Here is a 21886-nt window from a genome sequence, read left to right as displayed (position 1 = left end):
CTCCAGTTTCCAATCAACTGTTGATTACAGTATCTTCCCTCTCAGTAACAATGTTTGGAAAACGTTCCAATTCCATAGTATGGTTGATTTGATTCCTATTTGTTTTATATATTCGATAGGATGAGAAAAGTTATGTTTCAGATCAGCACAATCTCCTAACTCCTTATCCAGCAGATAGTCTCTTTCCTATTTGATTTTTATATTCCACATCAATTCACAATAAACTTATTATTGTAGTCATTTTAACTATTGAACAATATCATACTTTTTGTAGGTTAGGTTAAGGTAATTTTCCACCTCAACTCACTTCCCTCTCTCTACCATGATAGCAGACTCCTATTTATTTCCTTCTAAATCTTCACTATCATTCACTCCATCTTCATTTTCACAAAATTTACTTCTCTATCATTTTTATATGTTTTTTTAGATGAAGATTTTCAATTTCAACTCAACAACTAAATAATTGAGAATAATTTAAAAAAAAGATCAATAATCTCCAATTAAAGTTAAAAACTTGACATAAAACATTTTAATTGGATTGAGATTCGAAGCATCCACTTTGCTTCAATTGGGTACTTTTGGGCTAATCGATGATTTTATAGTAGCTCAGTTGTAATGTATAGAATATGGTTTAGAGGTGAAATTCCATTCAAATTATTGAAATTGGGGCGAATAGATAAATGAAAATTTCCCTGGGATCATTCTCAATATATTTTTAATATCTATAATGCAGAGTCAATCAGTGGCGTGATTATGCGTCACTCAAGCGAGGAACTTCATCTCCATGATATTATATTCAATATTGTCTTGAAATCTGATTCTGTTTCTCACCCTAAATCAAACTCACAAAGAAAAAATAATTTCAAATTTTAAGATCAAATAACTCAATTCTACAAAACAATGTGATGGTTGATTAATTGAGCTGACTTATTTTAGCTTGTACTATTTGTTGTTTAAAGGGTTCGCAATTTCAGGCTTATCCACTAGGTCATTCAATTATCGAACAGTGTACACGCATATCCATCACCACTGATGCATTGATCGAACTGATAGTTGAATTAATTACTGATCAATCCATTTTGGATAGACGATATTAATGCAATCGCTCATTACGCGATGTTAGTTACAGTTCTAGCGCGAAGGGTCATCATCCAATCTTGGTAATTGTGTGTTGATTGTCAGGGAACATCCTTGAGTGATCAATAGAGATTGTATACATATATTATAGATCAATTATAGTATTTATTGACCGAGCGAAGTGAGGTCTAAGATTCAGGTCGACGGTTTTGCATTTCTCTTTATGTTTATAAAATATGTTTATATGTATTTATATTTTTGTTTATATATGTTTATAATGTTCCACATTTACAGCGAAACGCAGCAATAAATTTTCATGAAATTTGACAGGTATGTTCCTTTTTGAATTTCGCTTCGACGTATACATACGGTTTTTTTTAATTTAGCATTTTATGGATAATAAAAAAGGAAAAGGAGTCTCCTTTGAACGCCAATATTACTGTAAAAATCAGACTTTAGAATTATTCATCATAAATCAGCTGTCTAGTGGACTATAACTAATTTCTATACTTATAAAAGGCCAAGCCCCGACAGACTGAAATCACACCACAGCCCAAACTACTGAGCCTAAAAACTTGAAATTTTGGTAACGATTGTTTATGGTGGCCTGAAAATATCCACTAAGAAAGGATTTTCAGAAATTTGCCCCCCTGAGGGAGCTGGGCCCCCCCAAAATTTTGTACTTTTTAACCGCTCATTGCAAAGTCATGAGGAACTTTTTTGTTCAGCTACGAAAAAAAATTAGATCTATGCAGAAAAATTTCGATCAGGAGCACAGGGGGGTCCAGGAGAGGGCATTTTTCGAAAATTTTGATGTGAAATCACACTACAGCTCAAACTAATTGTCCTACAGACTTGAAACTTTGCACAAATATTCTTCAAACATGCTAGACGCGCACTAGGAACGGATTCTAAGATATTTTGCCTCTAAGGGTTTCAAAGGATGAAAAAGGATCCTATTAGGTAAGGTTATGAACATGGTAAGGTGAGTGCCATATGGAAATGAGATAATTTATTGATTGACATGAGATATTCTAACATATGTTGTAATCATTGGAAATAACAAAATAATATGATAGAAATTCAAAAAAGAACATCTGTTCTATTATTGCTTTCTACCTGATTCTACCTAACCTCAATAATATTGTTCTGATAATTGATAAATATGTTTAATAATATTATTATTATTGATATAATAAAAGTATTGTTTTAATAATCAATTATTATCATTAATATAATAATAGTATTGTTTTGGAAATCAATAAATATTTTTATTTTCACAAACTCTGTATAATTTATAATGGTGAATGTGAAACAGCTGCATCAAAGAAATTATCTCAAAAACATATGTTTAGGAAAACCATAGTTTTGAACTTTGTTTCTCTGATGTATAAGCCTACACGTGGCATGTATGATTAATTTTTCAGCTAGAACAGTTTTTTGAGACTGCTTAATAAACGTCTACAGTTTTATCAATGCTGTATCGGCAATATGAAAACGCATGCAGTTAATATGTCTTTAAAAAAGGTGTTGATATCTACATGATAATTATTCTCTACCATTTTTATTCAATTAAAATTTCAAAATTATTCAAGCCTTGATAGAATGATTGACTCACTGTACAGTCAGTCAAAAATTTTAATATTGAAATGAGGGGTATTTTGGCAAGCTGAACAAAGAAGTAAGGTCCCATGTACCTTTTTGATATTATTTCTTCAAATGAAAAATGAGTTTTGTGGATTATCAAAACTCCCCCTGAAAGAGAACTTCTCATTTTATCCTATCTTTTAGTAAAATAACAATGATTTCTGCATTGAATAACATCTATCTTGCCAACAAGAATCGAACTCTTTGTGAATTTAGATATGACCTACACTTAGATTTATATAATTCTATTAATAAATTCATGGAAATTGAAGTACTATTTCCAGTTAGTTGATGATTAGTTGATGAAATTGATTATCAATAGAGAAAATGATTATAATTTTATCAATACAGAATTAGTTGAATGAATTTTCGATGTACTGAGTTCTTGGTCAACAATAATTCAATATTGGTATTTATCCAATCATTATTTTTTTCAGAAGTTATTTCATTTGGATTAGAAAATATTTATAAGCTCCTATCAATTTATCATTCGTAACAATGAATTCTTCAAAACATGAATTTAATCAAATAAAAAATTGCCCATACTTCTGTATTCATGTTCGCATGTTTTCCACTTGTGATGGATAGCCAAAATATTGTGGAGCGAGCTGCACGGCGAATTCGAATTGTAATTGAGGGCTCTGATTGGCTGAAAAGTTCAGCGTTCGGAGTGAGGTGAGGCGAGCAGTTAGAACAGAGGCAAGCGGCACGGCGAATGGTTCGAAGTGCGGTACGGCGAATGATTAACAGCTGATTTTTAACATTATGAAACATATGCTCATGTTCGTTGAAAGGCAAGATGTTCGGAGGAATGCACGGTTTGCTGCGCGGTTCGAGGTTTGGACGCAACTTTAGTTGTTACAGGACATTTATACAGATCACAGGCCAAAGCAACATAATAATCTATCTTCTTTTCCTTTTTTTTCTTCTTTTTCTTCTTCTTTTTTTTTCTTCTTCTTCTTCTTCTTCTTCTTCTTCTTCTTCTTCTTCTTCTCCTTCTTCTTCTTCTTCTTCTTCTTCTTCTTCTTCTTCTTCTTTCTTCTTCTTCTTCTTCTTCTTCTTCTTCTTCTTCTTCTTATTCTTCTTCTTCTTCTTCTTCTTCTTCTTCTTCTTCTTCTTCTTCTTCTTCTTCTTCTTCTTCTTCTTCTTCTTCTTCTTCTTCTTCTTCTTCTTCTTCTTCTTCTTCTTCTTCTTCTCTTCTTTTTCTTCTTCTTCTTTTTCTTCTTCTCTTCTTCTTCTTCTTCTTTTCTTTTCTTCTTCTTCTCTTCTTCTTTCTTCTTCTTCTTCTTTCTTCTTCTTTTCTTCTTCTTCTTCTTCTTCTTCTTCTCTTCTTCTTCTTCTTCTTCTTCTTCTTTTCTCTTATTCTTCTTCTTCTTCTTCTTCTTCTTCTTCTACCTATATCTAAAAGGCTAAGCCCCGACAAACTGAAATAACACCACAGCCCAAACTACTAAGCCTGAAAACTTAAAAATTTCACACAATAATTGTTTATTGTAGCCTCAAAACATCCACTACGAAAGGATTTTCAGAAATCCCCCCCCTCCCCAGAGGGACCTGGGCCCCCCAAAATGTTCACTTGCACAGCAAAGTCATGAGGAACTTTTTCGTACAGGTACGAAAAAAATCAGATCTTTGCAGAAAAATTCGAATCAGGAGCACAGGGGGGTTCAGGAGAGGGCACTTTTCGAAAATTTTGATGTAAAATCACACTACAGCTCAAACTAATTGGCCTACAGACTTAAAACTTTGCACAAATATTCTTCAAACATGCTAGATGCGCACTAAGAACGGATTTTGAGATATTTTGCCTCTAAGGATTTCAAAGGATGAAAAAGGATCCTAATAAGTAAGCTTATGGTAAGGTGTACTCCATATGGAACTGAGATAATTGACACATGATATTCTAACATATGTTGTAATCATTGGAAAGCTTAAAACAAATTCATCAATCAGCTGATCGAAATGATTTTGAGTTGATTGAGAGCGCGAGCTTAGCACGTGTTTGTTCCATCGTTGTATGCTTGGCCAGTTCGGTTTGCGCCTTCTATCAGCTGTATATGAAGTCTCATACACTCCGATTAGAACAGAGAACAAAGGTTTCCTTTGGTTAGGAGTTTTTTGATAATTTTTTTTATCAAATTAAAATTTTATTGCCATCAAAAATCACATTGAAAACTTTCTTAATAGACAACAAGATTACAGAAACAAGATGTCAAACATATACCTACATTTATTTGTAGCACGGCCAGAAAAAGACAAACTTGAGTACTAGCCGTGAGTTTATTAAATATAACTTAATATATATATTTTTTGTTAATATTCTGTGAATAAAAATTACGAGTTGATGAGAGATGCGAGTAATTCCTTATATTTGATCCGAATGGTTATTCATAATACAGTAGTCGGGGTCACTGCAATAAAAGTTTTTTTATTCTGTACGGTAGCTAATAAATTTCATACGTATTGATTGTCCATAATGTATCCCGTATCCATAATGAAAGTAATTGAACTACTCAAAATTAATGGCTTACTGGTCCCTCATAGATTTATAGTATTCCTGGTGATTGAGCCTGTCTTTTTCAGCGTTGTCTATTAATAATAAAGATTAATTTACAATTAGCTTACCCAGCGAACTTCGTACTGCCAATGTATCTCATGTTACACTTGACTTTAATTGGTGGATCATGAAATTAATCTGACAATCAACATGTTCATTTACATCTCAATACGGACTTCCCATGTGCTTAGTCATGCAGCATCCATTATTCCGAAAACATATTATTCTTCTCAATCAATTGGTAGTAATATCTATCAGTAAAGTTTTCAATTAAAAAAAAAAAAGGTTATATCAGTGTTTCAAAGAAAAATATTCAATGTTTTCATAGCTGTAGATTGTCGATATATGGTCCAGGAAATATGCGATGTACGATGAGAATTCCATATTCTTTCCATTTTAGGATGAATATAAGCTAAGCTAAATTCCAAAAAATTGTGAATTATTCTTTCATTCTCCAGTAATTAAATGCAATATGAATACTATATACTATATATATATATATTATATATATATATTATATATATATATATATATATCTATATATATATATATATATATATATATATTTACTCTCTTTTATTAGGTGAATAATTTTTTCAACATTTTCCAGTTTCTCAATGATAGGGGAGTGATAATTATTTGTATAGGTCTTCTAAGGAACCATTATCAACAGCTGGTACCAATCAACTACACTTCAACTCCAAACTACCCTTTTAATACCAGTACACAATAATTTATCACAAGGTGATATGTTTCACTGTAAAATGGATTAATAAATAATTATTATTAGCCCCCCTATTAAAATTTCTGTTCAGAAACCATCCCCAATATTCACACAACATATTCCCAAAGTTTCATGCCGTTATGTCAAGGAGTTTTTAAGTCTACAGGGAACAAACAAACATACAAAGAAACACACAAACAGACATTCATTTTTTTATAAATAGATTTCCATTTGGCTCAAACAAAAGCCTCTCTAAATGAAGGTAGCAGTTCGCATGATTGGCAGAATGGTTGTTGATCGGTTATGTCTCTACACTGTTTACACAGCACACCAATTAGCAGTCTAGACGGCGCAATATTTGCAATAGTGCTGATGGCATTTCCTTGAAATGCATTCCAAACTTTGAAAAGACTTCAGAAATCAGAAATAAAAAAGCACTAACAATTCACTCCCTAATATTATTCCTCTCCTCTTCTTTTTTTCTATCATAAGTAGAATATTATCTAGTTGAAGTAAATATTATAGGTGGCTCTACGAAATTCCATTTAGTACTTTAGTAGTGTAGTGGTTCAGCTTTCACGTTGTTCGGTCGGTATGGCGTTACGGTCTTACAGAAAGTATTTTATTCTATTAAAATATTATTAATTTGAGTGATATTTCACTTTATAGTATTTGACGTAATTAAAGTGTGAACTCTATCCCGTCCTGATGTAGGATAGAAATGCTTTTGTTCTACATAAAAAAGTCTCTGATGAGTTATCTTGCTTTCCTCAGTTCTCACTATCATTTAGGATACAGCAAATTTAAGGTAGGACATCAAATGAAACAGTTACTCCTAATCTTGAAAACATTTATAGGAACAGAATGTTCAATTTTAATATTATTCCCAAGTATTTTTTTCTCATTCTGATAATAGCCTCTCCCTCTTTAATGGGCTTTTTTCATCTCCACACAGTGTTACTGAACATTTTTTGGTGTAATTGAGGTGGGAAAATTGGTTAAAAATGCATTAAACTGATTTTTGCCAATCCCGGGATCAGTCCCGGAATCCCGGGATTGATATTGGATAATCCCGAAATACCGGGATTGGAAATCTATCCCGGGATTGACATCCCTAGCTCAGAAATTGCTATAGCAGCTGCGTGTTTGCAAGCCAAACGCCGGGGAGAACGCATAACTGACTGCCTCACTTTTAGATATTTTCTGGAGCTCTGATGGTTCGTTGAAGTCCATTTCTGGGTTTAGCGACACTTCCACACTCCTGAAATGAGTTAAACCACGGCAGAATCGAATTTATCACGTACACCCTGAGTACCTTCAGAGGTAGGTGATTGATACCCAGGTGTTGATCCTGGACGACTTAGCTCAGTCATAATGTGGGCGGGGAAAGGAGGCAAGTCGAAGTTTCTCTTCTTCCTTCTGTGTGCTTTAGCTGGTGTGGACAGCAACTCCTGGTGCTTCTGACGGCGTGAAGGTCGCTCTCTACTCTGATGACACCACTTCGAGGTAATTTTGTTTTGGCCCTACAGCCTCGGTTCCACTCCAGTATTGTCGGAAGAGGAAGGATAGATGGGAGGGACGGCAGCCAATGGGCCGCTGTGCCCGGAGAGGATAGACGGTGAGGGATGGCAGTCAACGGGCCGCTGTGCCCTGGGAGGATGAATGGAAAGGGACGGCAGCCAACGGGCCGCTGTGCCCTGGGAGGATGGGTGGAAAGGGATGGCAGCCAACGGGCCGCTGTGCCCTGGGAGGATAGGTGGAAAGGGATGGCAGCCAATGGGCTGCTGTGCCCTGGAAGGATAGGTGGAAAGGGACGGCAGCCAATGGGCCGCTGTGCCCTGGGAGGATGAAAGGAAAGGGACGGCAGCCAACAGGCCGCTGTGCCCTGGGAGGATAGTCGCAAAGGGACGGCAGCCGACGGGCCACTGTGCCCTGGAGGATAGGTGGAAAGGGACGGCAGCCAACGGGCCGCTGTGCCCTGGGAGGATGAGAGGAGATGAATATATGGCAGCCAACGGGCCGCTGTACCAGGAGAGGAGGACAGGGACGTATGGCAGCCAACGGGCTGCTGTACCAGGAGAGGAGGACAGGGACGTACGGCAGCCAATGGGCTGCTGTATGTGGAGAGGAGGACAGGGACGTACGGCAGCCAACGGGCCGCTGTACAAGGAGGAGGAAGATTGGGAGCGGAATGCTATGGTCAGGAGCTCGTCTGGCGTTTAAATACTCTCCCAAAGTAGAGGGGGATGGAGATGAGCCGCCGCCAGAGGCGGTAAGAATCCTCTTGATGCGCGGAAGATGGTGCACCATTGGTACCCTCCTTATCTCCGTGGTCAGCTAGCTTGCTGATAGCCGAGCATCTTTTAATAATATTAATATTTATTTAGCAACATTTTCCCGTCACAATTTTACTTTGTGACACCCCACTCTTATTTGGTGGGGGGGGGGAGGCTTAGGCGTCCATGGCACCACCTTAGAAGGCGTGAGTCAGCTAGGCATCACCTTTAGAGGTGACCACTCACTATGAGCGTCATCTATGCCTGGGCACATATTTACACTGTCCATCTGGTAACCAGACTTTTATATGTGGCCTGCCAGCCCGTTTTTGCTTACCTGGTTTAGAGACACGGATGCACAACACTGGATCCTTATTTTGAGATGGGCCCGGTCTGGAAGCTTGTGAATGTGAAACTACCTCTATGGCAGTCAAAGTGTTGGTTAATTCTTCCACATCTATTTCAGTCAATGGTGGCATTAATTCTTTTCTCACCACCTTCCTGTTTGTTTGGAGTGCTATGATAGATTCTGACTCATCATGAGATGGTTTTTGTTCCATCCTAACTTCTACAACTTTCTCGGAGTTCAAAGTGTTTGCTCTGGCGGTTGGAGCATGAATTGCGGCCTGTCGTTCAGAGTCGGTCATCTCATCACAGTAATCAACTATGTCGTCCCAAGATGCTTGTCCTGGAATATATGACAATTCCGCCCTGGTATCAATCAAAGCATTGAGTTTGACTCGATTCAAAACAACCTGCTTGTACATCCTTCTGTTGCAACTCTTGTTCTCCTGAGATTTGGAGTCTACAGCCGCTATTGTTGGGACAAATGTTGTCTCAGTCCTCAATGAGAGCGATCGCGACATAATTGGCTGTCTTGAAGGATTCAATTGAGGAGGATCCCACTCTACCTCTCTCGTGAATGTGTGAATATTCACTCTGTTTTCACGCATAAATTCCATGCCTAATAGCAACTCTTGTCCAAGTCCTTCCATTATAGACGCCGCTAGTGGAACTGTGATTTGTTCTATAGTGACATAAGTTGTCAGCTTCCCATTTAATAAGGTAGATCGTCCATCAGCTAAAATCGCGTGGTGATGAGTTGGTACCTTCCTTATCATCCCTATTTTTTGGAGAACTTCATAAACCTCATTACTCATATAATTAGCTTCAGCGCCAGTATCTAGCAATGCCCGACACTTTTTACCACCGATTGTCACGGTAATGAATAGTCTGTTGTCCCTTGATGATTCTTCAATCACAGAAATCCTGTGTGCTGTTCGCATCACTGCTGTCTTGTTTAGAGTTTTATTCTCCTTCTGCACATCACAGACACATTTCAGTGCTCTCTTTCCGTGCCTTTTACATGGCGGGATATTGGGACAGTGTGATCTCCAGTGCCCTGGTCTCTTGTATTGCCAACACATGGGTTCAGACTTACTAAGAGATGGTCTGTTACTAGTAGGGGTTATAACTGTCTCAACCTTGAGCCTTGTAATCTTTTCCGTGCCCTCAGTCATGTGAACTCTCAAATTCTGTCCATTCTGTTTCTCCTCTGCCTTGATTTGTTCATACTCCCTCGCGAATTTTTCCAATTCGTTGATACTATGAACATCCGATTGCTGAATATACAATTTGTACCATGAGAGGAGATTCTTATACACTCTCTGTAATTTATTTTCGTCTGTGAAACCTCCTCGACGCCTTATGAGTGTCAGTACATCTTCGAGAAATTTGTCAAATGACTAACCTTCCCTTTGCTTCACAAAATTGTCCCACGATCTCCACTGGTCACGACAATTACGCATCCATAGGGTTGCTTTACTTACTAGTAATTCAGGTAGCACAACTAGTAGTTGGTTGCCAGTAAATCCATAGGCTTGTTGTAGCTCGTCTAGCCTTTCTAAAAAGTTCTGCAGTCTCCAGCTTCTTACTTTGTCACATACCACCCCTGAGTCCATACTATGACTATGTGAATGTTGATTTTTAACTTCAGCATTTGGTACCTGTTGTCGATTGTCTAGTTTCCCCACTGCTTCCGCTCATTATGCCAGGTCTTCGGCTGGGATAACGTACAGCCATCTTCTTATGTTGTTCTACTAACAACCTTCTCAACTCAGCAAGTGTTCCAGATGACACTATGCCCCAATCTTGTAGAAGATTAAACGCTTCTTCCTTTTTCAATTTATCGATCCAGGAAACTCTGGGGTCGGTTATCACCTCGGGGTTTACATCATCGACCAACTGACCCTCTGTCGGCTCCTGGTGATGAGCATCCAAATCAGCCTCGCCCTGTTCACTCATGATTCTTACTTCGTTGCCTCATGCCTCAAGTGCGGGCGCCAATATATCATATACACCCTGAGTACCTCCAGAGGTTGGTGATTGATACCCAGGTGTTGCTCCTGGACAACTTAGCTCAGTCGTAATGTGGGCCGGGAAAGGAGGCAAGTCAAAGTTCCTCTTCATCCTTCTTTGTGCTTTAACTGGTGTGGACAGCACCTCCTTGTGCTTCTGACGGCATAAAGGTCGCTCTCTACTCTGATGACACCACTTTGAGATAATTTTGAATTGGCCCTACGGCATCGGTTCTGCTCCAGTATAGTAGGGAGAGGAAGGATAGACAGGAGGGACGGCAGCCAACGGGCCACTGTGCCCGGAGAGGATAGATGGTAAGGGACGGCAGCCAACAGGCCGCTGTGCCCTGGGAGGATGAATGGGAAGGGACAGCAGCCAACGGGCCGCTGTGCCCTGGGAGGATGGGTGGAAAGGGATGACAGCCAACGGGCCGCTGCTGTGCCCTGGGAGGATAGGTGGAGAGGGACGGCAGCCAATGGGCCGCTGTGCCCTGGAAGGATAGGTGGAAAGGGACGGCAGCCAACGGGCCGCTGTGCCCTGGGAGGATGGATGGATAGGGACGGCTGCCAACAGGCCACTGTGCCCTGGGAGGATGAGAGGAGAGGAACGTACGGCAGCCAACGGGCCGCTGTACCAGGAGAGGAGGACAGGGACGAACGGCAGCCAACGGGCCACTGTACCAGGAGAGGAGGACAGGGACATACGGCAGCCAACGGGCCGCTGTACCAGGAGAGGATGACAGGGACTTACGGCAGCCAACGGGCCGCTGTACAAGGAAGAGGAAGGTTGGGAGTGGAATGCTATGGCCAGACTGACTGTGGGTGGAACAGGGTGAGTGAATCACCCTAATTGGCAGTGCCCTAGGCTGGTTTGCCTCATAGCATTAACAGAACTGAAAATTTTGGGTTGCTCGTAGATAATAGACCTTATGTGAATTTGGCTTTTTTTTTTTTTTTTTTTTTATAAAGATATAATATAATATGTTTTGTAATATTAAGTTTTGTAATATGGAATAGTTGTAAAATGCATCACCGAATGATTGAATAGTCAGTTATAATATTGAATATTTGTAATATATTTGTATCTTTGAATATTTATCTATTTCTCATTTATGTATATATTTGTTCATTTGACAATTTATTTATTTATAAATTTATACATTTAATTTTTTTTTTGCCAAATTCACTTTTTTCGGAGAAGTGTGATGGAGATGGGTTCACCTCAGGGGAATACGAGCTGTTTACAATGGTGACCTTAACGTCAAGTTGCTGACCATCAGTCTGGCCACCATTGTTGAAAAGGGAGTGGCTTTTTGGTTTGAACTGGTCGTGGTATCTCGTACATCTGCCTTACTGATGTATGCCACGATGTTGATGCTGTGTCATGAAGTTTTCTTGATGTGAGCTGAATGAAGTCAATCAGTTGGGGAGTGGAGACATATTCATAGAGTAGCCTATTGTTCACTGTGTAGTGAAAGTTGCAGATGGTTTTTATGAGTTTGTTTTGAAGGCCAAATAGTCGTTTTCTATTGGTCTTTGATAGGTATGGGAACCAGACAGGGGTGGCATAGGTCATGTATGCCCTGATGATAGCTGTGAATATAAGCAGCCGAAACTTCAGGGAGAAAGAGGGGGTGATGAAAAGAGGGAATAGTTGTCCAAACAGCACACGACAGTGTTGTATTTTCACGTCAATGTGTTGTTTGAAGGTAAGGTTTCTGTCCAGAGTAACACCTAGATACTTGACGGTGGGGGACCATGGCAGGGCGTGGCCATGGATTGTGAGAGTGGGAGGAAGTTTACATTTTCTGGAAAAGGCGACAGCCACGCATTTATTTGCATTTATCTCTACCTTCCAGGATGAACACCAGGATGTGAGCAGGTTCAACTGCTCTTGAACATTCCTGGCCGCCCTCTCGAGATTCATGCTGCTGGAGTGGAAAGTGGTGTCGTCTGCAAAGAGACTGGTTTGAACTGAAGGTAGAGCTGGCATGTCGTTGATGAAAAGGGAGTAGAGAATAGGACCAAGCACAGATCCTTGGGGGACACCTGCTGTTGATGGGGTGAGAGCTGAAGAAGCTATTGAAGAGGGGGTACGGATTTGGACTTGAAAATACCTATTAGTAAGGTATGACTTGAAGAGTCTGACTGTTGGGGGTGGAAAGACAGATGAAAGTTTATAGAGGAGTCCATCCAGCCACACAGTGTCGAAGGCTGCTTTGAAGTCTATAAAGACGGCAGCGACGTGCTCTTTCTTGTTGAAAGAGTCTGATAATTGAGAGCAGAATTTCATTAGTTGCAGAGTTGTTGAACAACTTGCACGAAATCCAAACTGCTCTGGCCTAATCACACTATCTAGCGTATCTCTGATGTGTTTCTCCAGAAACATTTTCTCAAAAAGCTTTGAGAAAAAGCAGGGTATGGAGATGGGCCTGTAGCTGGATGGTAGGGTGGAGCGTTTTCCTGGCTTTAGGAGCAGGAATAATTTGCTCTTTTTCCATTCTGAGGGGAAGTGTTGGGTGTTCAGAATGGAATTGAAAATTACAAGCAGGTGTTGGGCTAGTTCTGGTGGCGCATTGAAGATGGCCTTCCCTGAAATACCATCAAGGCCTGGGGCCTTTTTTGGATTGGTATTTTTAAGTGCGGTTGTTATATCTCCCATTGTAAAGAATGGGAGGTTATTTGGGGTTTGGTCTTGCACTGTTTCTAATACACTGTCGACTATTTTATTAAAGTGGGAGTTGAGCTCTTGACTATGGGGAATGAGTGGGTTTGAAAAGTGAATTTGCAGGTGGGAGGCAAACTCATCCGCTTTCTCTTGTTCTGAGAAGATAAGCCCATTTGGGCTCTCAAGTGGTGAGGTTGGGGGTTGTTTCCTGAGAAGTTTTCGGGTAGCTTGCCAGGCTGAGTGGGATGGCAAAGATGTTAGATATCCTTCCCAGGATTGCAAGCGATGGAGTTTAAGAAGTTGAGAGCATTTGTGAGATGCTCTATTGAATGCGTATTTGTCAGCAGGAGCTCGTGTGATCTGCCAACGTTTACAAGTGCTACGACACTCACTGATAGCTAATTGGATTTCAGTTGGGAGTATGGGAGCTATGGCAAGGAGCTCGTCCGGCGTTTAAATACTCTCCCAAAGTAGAGGGGAGATGCGCCGCCGCAAGAGGCGGTAAGAATCCTCTCAATGCGCGGAAGATGGTGCGCCATCGGTACCCTCCTTATCTCCGCGGTCAGCTAGCTTGCTGATAGCCAAGTGTCTTTTAATAATATTAATATTTATTTAGCAACATATTTTCCCGTCACAATTTTACTTTGTGACAAATTATGGCCAGGAACGAATCTGTGAGGTGGAATTTCAAATAGAGCGTGGAAGGTAATCGACCATTAGAAAAGAAGATATCAACTGCGAAGGCCCGCTGCTCTCTAGACCAAAGCATGAAGGCTAATTTACTCTTGAGGGAGGATAAACTTGGACACTCCCCCCTCCAGATGCACACCCTCTTACCACTCTACACGACCAATTCATTGTATAGGATTTGTTTAAATAAGTAAGTTTCTCTATAATATTACAATATTACTATAATATTTATTATATAGGTATATATTTTTTTCCATTTTTCAGTATTGCTATAGGCTACTTCGTACTGTTTGCTTTGTGAACTCACAGCTAGCACACAAGTTTAACTTTGCTGACTGTGCTAAATCATTTAGATGTATTATAATTTACATTTTTATTTATGCATTTTGTATGTATCATTCATGTTTTGTAACTATGTAATTTTGGCGAATTAAACATTCTATTCTATTCTATTCTATTCTCTGGTGCACCTTGTACCTATTATACTACTAATCACTTTTTGGGTTCTCCAGTATGTAAATATGCATTGCTCTATTTAGAAATTCTAAACTGTACTTTTGAAAGCCTCATTGTAACTATGTTCTCATCAACAAATTCCATAATTCAGGAATAATGTAGCACTGTATCATACCGAACAAAGGCAATGAAATGTCATTGCAAGATGATCTCATTTGATCTGAGCTTGATTCATGTTCAATTTATTCAAATTAGGCTATGTAAAAATTCTACGATTAATTATCTACGCTCTGGAAATTTTGTTATTGTGCTGGAAACATTTCGTGGATTACTCAATGTATAGAAACAACAATGAAGAGTCCTGAATCAAGAATAATGCAGGTACAAACTAAGGAAGGTCCAATCATTTTGTACAGCTTTAATTTTAACATTCTCTAAATCGAAAAAATGCGTTCTAAGAGATCTGAAGTCCAATATCAAGAATGAATTGCCTTACTAGTCACAACAACTGATCCCTTTGATTGACATCTCTAAACCCCAGAATAAATCAACTTTGACATATTGCTAAAAGCCAGCTTTTTGCTTCATTACACTCTTGTCGTTATGAAACGTCATCTTCGCGGTTTAAAACAAGTGAACGAATGAAATTCAAAGAAATAATAACATCGAAGGTGAAACAGTGGTGTTGCATTGTCAACGAGTCAGAAGCGATTATTTCCACTTCTGTGATTTGCTCCTTTTGACTTCGGTTACCTTCTCGCCCTTGAAGGTGGGCACATTTGGTATTAGGGAAGACCCTACAATATTGCGCCCTTCGATAAAAATAGCTGGCAATTGACGCGGAATTAACTTATCTGGATTGAAAAGAAAGAACTGAGACAGGGGAAAAATCGACTGCTGTAATAACGGGCGGCTTCCTACTCATATAGCTTCATCTCTTTTACCAACACGTAATTCTCTCTCACCCCTCTCACTCTTCCACTTGTTCTCATTCTTCAAATAACTATCTTCCATCCACCTCTTTTCCCGAGCTCCTCACGAAGATTCATCATTTTCTTTTGCCACCCTCTTGTATTGTTCGACTTCGCCTTCCGAATAACAAAATTCTCTCCCTTGTCCTTCCTCATCACCACCCCATCATCCTCCTCTTCCCTTGTTCCTCCACTACTCCCTCACAACATCCACGAACAACGGAAGAAAAACGCCTGAAGGAATCAACGATAAAGCGTCAATAGACAATGAAATGGAAACAACCTGCCTTCCCAGTCTTGTGCCAACACTGCGTCTTCAGAATTTTTGATTGGGTCCATTTTTGCAATCGACTTCTCGTCTCTGTTCATGTATTCTCTTGTTCTTATCAACGTAGATAGCCTCAGAAGAATGCGTGAAGCTCCAATAAATTAAATGAATGGAAGCTTTTGTGTATTGACTTATTTTTGTAGAGAGAGAGAGAAATTTGATTTTTTCTAATTCATATTTATTGATACACCCCCTCAATCGAGAGAACAATATTATAAGCATATTTCAAATACAATAACAATCTGAGTGGTAAAATAATAGTAATAACATAAATATAACATTATCGACTGTAATTGAACAATAAGAAGGTGAATTTATACATTTCTGTAGACCTCGATTCCTTCTTTCTTTTCCTTTGAAAATATCAAATCCATTGGTTTGTTCAACTTCATTCGAACCCGTTCTTCTGTTCAAGCTTCCTCTATGTATGTAGGAAATTGATAAATTTAAACCTATCAACAATCAATCCACAACATACATCTATCTGTTGTAAGTTGGTGAAATCCAGTTTTCCGCCCTCTTAACGCGATAATGATCCCACTTCAAGTCCACAAGTTCACCAGCTGTGTGAATTATGAAAAAAGTTGTGCGATAAGATTAAAACAGGCACGAGAGAGGATGATCCGGAAGTTTGTCGCATAACCGGTAGGGGGGGGGTCTTCTATAGGAGAAGAGGCCATTAAAAACATGCAGCAGCCCTCTTGTCTGTTTGTTTGGGCTGATAATTATTTTTTGGAGGATGAGAGGGCGCGGAGAGGTGGTAAGGGGTGGGGGGGGGCGAGATATAATGCACTGTGGAGAGATCATTAAGGGATGTTCGCGACTTCTTGTTTTCTTATCAGTGGTGCGGCGGTGACGAAATTTGCATGGCAAAGCACCCGCTCGGAATATTCAGCAGAGCCAAGTCGAGTGGACGAGTGAGCAACAGAGCGAAGAGAGAGATATGATAAAGGACTGAGAGACGTTGAGAGGGATTGAGCGAGCGGAATTAAGCGAGTGTCAGAGAATGAGAGATGGAAATACGGTGAGAGGATAAAAAAGAAAGGGAGGTGAAATAAGAATGTATGGAGAGCGAAAAGAGTGTAATAGAAAAATAGGATGAAAGAATGAGTGAGATTATGCCAGTAAAAGTATTTTTGGAAGTGTGATGGAAAGTGAAAGAAAGTGTGGAAGAAATTGCGAGCAAGATTTTGTTTCATCTCAGTCTGAAATAAAATTGTACTCTCAAGTCAGCTGTTAAACCTACGATAGTAGTGATGATGATAATGCACTACCTTCTGTAAAAAACCCGACAAGTCAAAAAAAGACATTTTTCAGGAGAGCAAAAAGCAAGTTTACTCTTCTGTGTATGATCAGGATATTAATTTGAAGTTCAACTGATGTTCAACTCATTCGAATAGAGTGAATTGGGAATGTTTACAAGTTCACCATGAAAAGTCAATCCATACAAATTGATTAAATGAAAATTGTGTGCTGACTTATCTGGTTATGAACATATCAATTCGTGACTTGTCTTGTTTTTAACTGAAGATATTTCCATTAATAATATCCTTCTATTCTGAAAGGAAGGGAAAAATTATGTGAGAAGACCAGTTTATATTAGATATAAATTGAGTTTATTCGATATAAATTACAGAAAATCTGAATAAAAGCTATGTAATAAGAAATTTTTTCATTTGAGATGTCTCAAAACTTTTTTTTCTTGTTTCTGGGTTCTTCTTCTACTTCTTCTTCCACATACTCAACACATTCAAGGTCTGGATCGATGGTTTCACTGTTCTGATCTGTTATAAGATTCTCGTAGAAGGGATGGAACAATGGGTCAATAAACTTCAATGCCGAAAGCAAGTCTTGCTTTTTCTCTTTTGAAATAGGACATGGTCCCACATAGCAAAGTTTCAAAGATACCTTTGGATTTGCATGACCTCTTCGTTTGAAACTAATTTCAATGAACTCTTCTACAGAAAGAGACTCACTATATTCCAATAAACCAAACTGTTTAGTGTAAAGTGTTAGTCTAACTTTTAGCCAGTTCATTGTTTCACCTTTGTCATTCTTATGTCTCACTACTAGTTCATTCTTCAAAATGTTTGAGAAATCATAAAAAAGTTTCTGGTCCATTTCAACCACAACAAAATTCTTTGATGTGGATCTGACCAGCTGGTACCAGTCCCTGGGATGTGCAATCACCACACTTGTTTTTTTCTTTTGACGCTCAATTGCTGAGTGATCATAGTCACATTCCATGTGAGAGTGGCCACTGATAAGAAATTTATGTTTAATTGTTGCTATAGAGGTCACCTCATTGTTAAGAAAGTGGTGAACATAGCAGCCACAACAGTATTTCTGTTCTGCCCACCACAAGTGTCAGAATAGAATGTCACATCTTTGACATGCTCAGGTTGACTTTTGAGGAAGTGATAGAGGCAAGAAGCAATTTCGTTCGAGCCCCTTTTGGCTATTGCCTCATGCCACATATAGCAGTGAGCCTGCTTTGTTGTACAGTCATGGATTGTCAAGTTATACATCCATAACTGACGTTTATAAAACATTACAGATGTTTCAAGGTAGGGTGTGGCAAGACATTGTTGGAGATCAAAAGTGAAAACCTTTTTGGAATTGTCATTGGAAGCAGCAAGTTTATCTTCTTTTTTACTAGCATATGCTAAATCTGCATCAGCAAGATGTTGATTGAGCTCTGTCTCTTTATCAACATGTCCTAGCTTGATCTCCAGTGATAGAAAATCACATTTTGCGCACGTATCTTTCTTAGGCTTTTTGAAAGATAAATTCAGTGAATGGAAAATATCATTGTACAGAGTTTTTGAAATGAAATTGTTTGGATTTTCCTCCCTATACATATTGTACATAATTGTGAGATTCAAATGAGATTGGAGTTACTTTTTTGAAGTTCGTTGTCTTGTATAGTGTGATTCATAGGCAGGGAATCCGGTCTCACAAGGTGTCAAACTATCAAAAGATAAACTGAAAAGCTTCAATAAATAAACTGAATTTGTTAATGTGCTCTCTTGCAATGGCTTTTTGCTCCTCACTTATAGCATTTTTTGGTGGTTCCTTACCTCTATTATCAGCTAGTTCTACAATACCAGAAGACTTTGCACGTTTCTTCTCAATAGTGTAGTCTATAAATGCTTTGCTTTCACCTAATGTTGCTGTAAAACATGCTTTACAAACTTGAATTTTCATCATATTTACATCCAAATAGTACAAAGCTGTAATCAATCTGTATTTTCGTTTGTCTTCAGGAACATCTCTCTTACGACTTGAGATTACATCTTGTAAACTGATGTGATTTGATACATATGCGACCCGCCGTTCATATGTAGCAGCCTTCCAGTAGTCTTCAAATATATTTTTTCTGATTTCCTCAGTCAATTCATTTTTAATTTCATTCTACAGTCATGCAAGGGTTTCATGCATCTTGCTTTTTTCTCCTTCCCTTTTGAAGTAGTGTAAGCTTGTCCTGAATTTCTTGCCAATTTTCTAGATGCAATCAGTTTTCTTGCCCCTTTATTTTTCACATTACGATTTTTTTTGTTGAAAACAATAGACTCAACAGCCTTACCTGGCTCTGCTGGAACATGTTCTATTGACAAACTATCTAGATCCTCTTGATCCGCTTCCCAATTTTCCTTTTCTTGATGGGGTTCCCATGTTGGGTCTGTGTCTGAATCGTCCATTCCATCAAAAATGTCATCCGAAACATCAGAGTGGTCTTCATCAGCCTGTAACAAAAAAAACAGACATTTATCAGCATTCGTTTTTTAAAATCATTCTCATTCAAATTTCTTCAAATTAGTTTTTTGTAGAACAGTTCAGACTCTTATGAATAATAGGCCTATATATGCTTGATTTGTGAAAATGGTTCATTGGCAGGAACAAATTGACTGTTTCATCATGATGTAGATAGTATAAAAGTAATACGGTAGTTTAATTTGTAAATGGACTCTCAAACTGAGCTTTTCTATCATTTCAAACAGTATCTTGCGATGTCTACTTCTGCTTACTTTGGTAGCAAATTACGCAAAAAAAATTAATGTTCTTGTGTTGACAAGAACATTAAAACTTTTTGGGTAAAATGCCACCAAAGTAAGAAGAAGTAGACATCGCAAGATGCCCACAGTGCCTACCATAACAACTTATGAATTAATTCATCGCTTTTTATCACTTTTCACAACAGCAAGTTCAGTAGGATTTTTTAAGGTGAGTTAAAACTCACCTTCGAGATGGTTGTGCTTTCAGTTCTAGTGAACCTTCTTCACAGATTAACTTAGATCTAATTATTAATTGAACATGAAACAATAAATTAATTTGATTACCTAATATTAAAACAGTATGAACATACATAGCTTACCTCTTTTCTGTTTGGATCTCCATCGATAGAAGTTGCATCCTTTTGAGAAACTGAATCAATTTCAGTAAGCCTATTTGAGTCCGGTACTTGAATATGAATCAATTTCAATATTCGTTCTGTTCTTGGCAACATCTCTTCAGCTTGTGCAAAATAATAACTTAGATAGATATACTAAATCATCAACATCCCACCACGATAATAAAGAATGATTCTAATCTAACCTTAAAGCATCTGAAAGTACAATAATAGCTGGTGGCCCGCCAAATATAATCAAATGCCATATGAATCTATTGTGAATAGCACCATTCTATCCAAAAATAGCCCGCAAAAATATGAAATGTTCAAGATAAAGGTCAAATGTATTGGAGAAAACGTCTAGTATTATTTGAATATGATTTACCATAGTAATATCATACTATTAATATTGTACTATCAATACTATTAATACTATTAATACTATAATATCATACTATTTTAATTTTATTGAGAGCCAGCTACTTGACTTGTCAGGTTTTACACAGTCCAATACTTTTCAATATTGAATGGTGAAGATGTAACAAACCAGACAAGTTGACTTGTCTGTTTTTTCCCCGGATCGATATCACAGATTCTGAAACATCTGGTAATTCACATCAACATAACTTCGTTTCTACATTGAAATTGACTAAGCTGGAAAACAGCAAGCATTGAAATTATAACAAACTACCGATTTTGCAGTTACTATTTGGTCCAAAGGCTCTAGAAGCCACGCGACAATTGGTCAAATTGATTCCCTTCGCCCAATAGGAGACCACTTTCTAAATACAGTAGTGGGGGGGATTCCCCAGTTGCGAGACCAGATTACGTTTCGGAGGACACTTTGCTAGGAGCACTACGAGATTAAAGATGTAGTCATTATGTTTCGCCCTTTTTGGGCAAGTTTATTTCATTAGTTAATGTCGGAGCTAGTTTTATTTTTATTAAAGTTTAAATTTTCTAGTAGTGCCATGTCCTGAAAAGTTTAATTGTGTTTCTTCTTCATGTACGAATAATTGTTTCTTCAAATAACCGCTAAGGTACGTAAAATAAGTTAAAATATAATTTAGGGAATTTAATTAATTGAAACTTCAATCAAAGAGTATTTTATCAACAAAGCCTGTTATTGTTCAAGTTAATAATATTGATTGAGAATAATCCTTTTGATTTTATTAGTGATGGAAGATACTTATAAATTTTTTCTAAAGAAGTATAGAAAGTTTTCAGTTACGTTACATTTGAGTTATTGTTTCTGGAAATATATTATCATAGAGTATTGCTGAAAGTCAAGAAGATAGCCTTTAAATTGGAATGAAATTTTCAAGATTATGTTCATATTGAGTTTAAGACTCAATTTTATATTTTTCTGACTGTGTTTTCTCATGGCGTTAAGGCTTTTAACTGAATGCTAATTTATTAAATTATAACAGAACTTTTGAATTATTTGTGAAGAAAGATCCATTAATTCTGATACAAAGAATCAGTAGTTCAAAGATAAAAATCTATATAAAATGAGGATTCAAATAGAATGAGAGAATTTAATTAATTGTAATCAATAGATAACTCCTGTTTTAGCTTTTGATGAATTGTAGGAAGAGTTAGAAATTAATGCTGTAATACATTTATTTACAGCGGTTCATGTGTGTCCCCAAACCAACTTCTTGTACTACCACCCCTTTGGTTCCGCAACTTTATGTAACACCGCTTCAAGACACCCGTTCAGACGACAGGTCTAGGGACGTAAG

At 38.1% G+C, this 21886-nt stretch overlaps 1 protein-coding gene across 1 annotated transcript; it reads right to left on the bottom strand.

Annotated features, from left to right (window-relative positions):
* Positions 1-19075: 19075 nt before the first annotated feature.
* LOC120351889 lies at positions 19076-20285 on the bottom strand. The gene is made up of 2 exons (XM_039430641.1): positions 20127-20285; positions 19076-19497 (listed from the first exon to the last, which is right to left on the bottom strand). Exons 1-2 carry the CDS (start codon positions 20256-20258, stop codon positions 19144-19146), a joined length of 486 nt encoding a protein of 161 aa, XP_039286575.1. The 5' UTR covers positions 20259-20285; the 3' UTR covers positions 19076-19143.
* Positions 20286-21886: the final 1601 nt, after the last annotated feature.

The sequence above is a fragment of the Nilaparvata lugens genome, chromosome 6 (genome assembly GCF_014356525.2).
Source record: "Nilaparvata lugens isolate BPH chromosome 6, ASM1435652v1, whole genome shotgun sequence".
Taxonomy (NCBI): Eukaryota; Metazoa; Arthropoda; class Insecta; order Hemiptera; family Delphacidae; genus Nilaparvata; species Nilaparvata lugens.
Note: the sequence above shows the minus strand (reverse complement) of the source record. Positions and strands in the feature narration are given on the sequence as shown.

Excerpts from the sequence above, each read along its gene's own strand:
- LOC120351889 (XM_039430641.1), bottom strand. The coding sequence starts at position 20,258 with ATGTTGCCAAGAACAGAACGAATATTGAAATTGATTCATATTCAAGTA. Across the intron at positions 19,498-20,126 it reads GAGATCCAAACAGAAAAGAG|GCTGATGAAGACCACTCTGA; the intron begins GTAAGCTATGTA and ends TTTTTGTTACAG.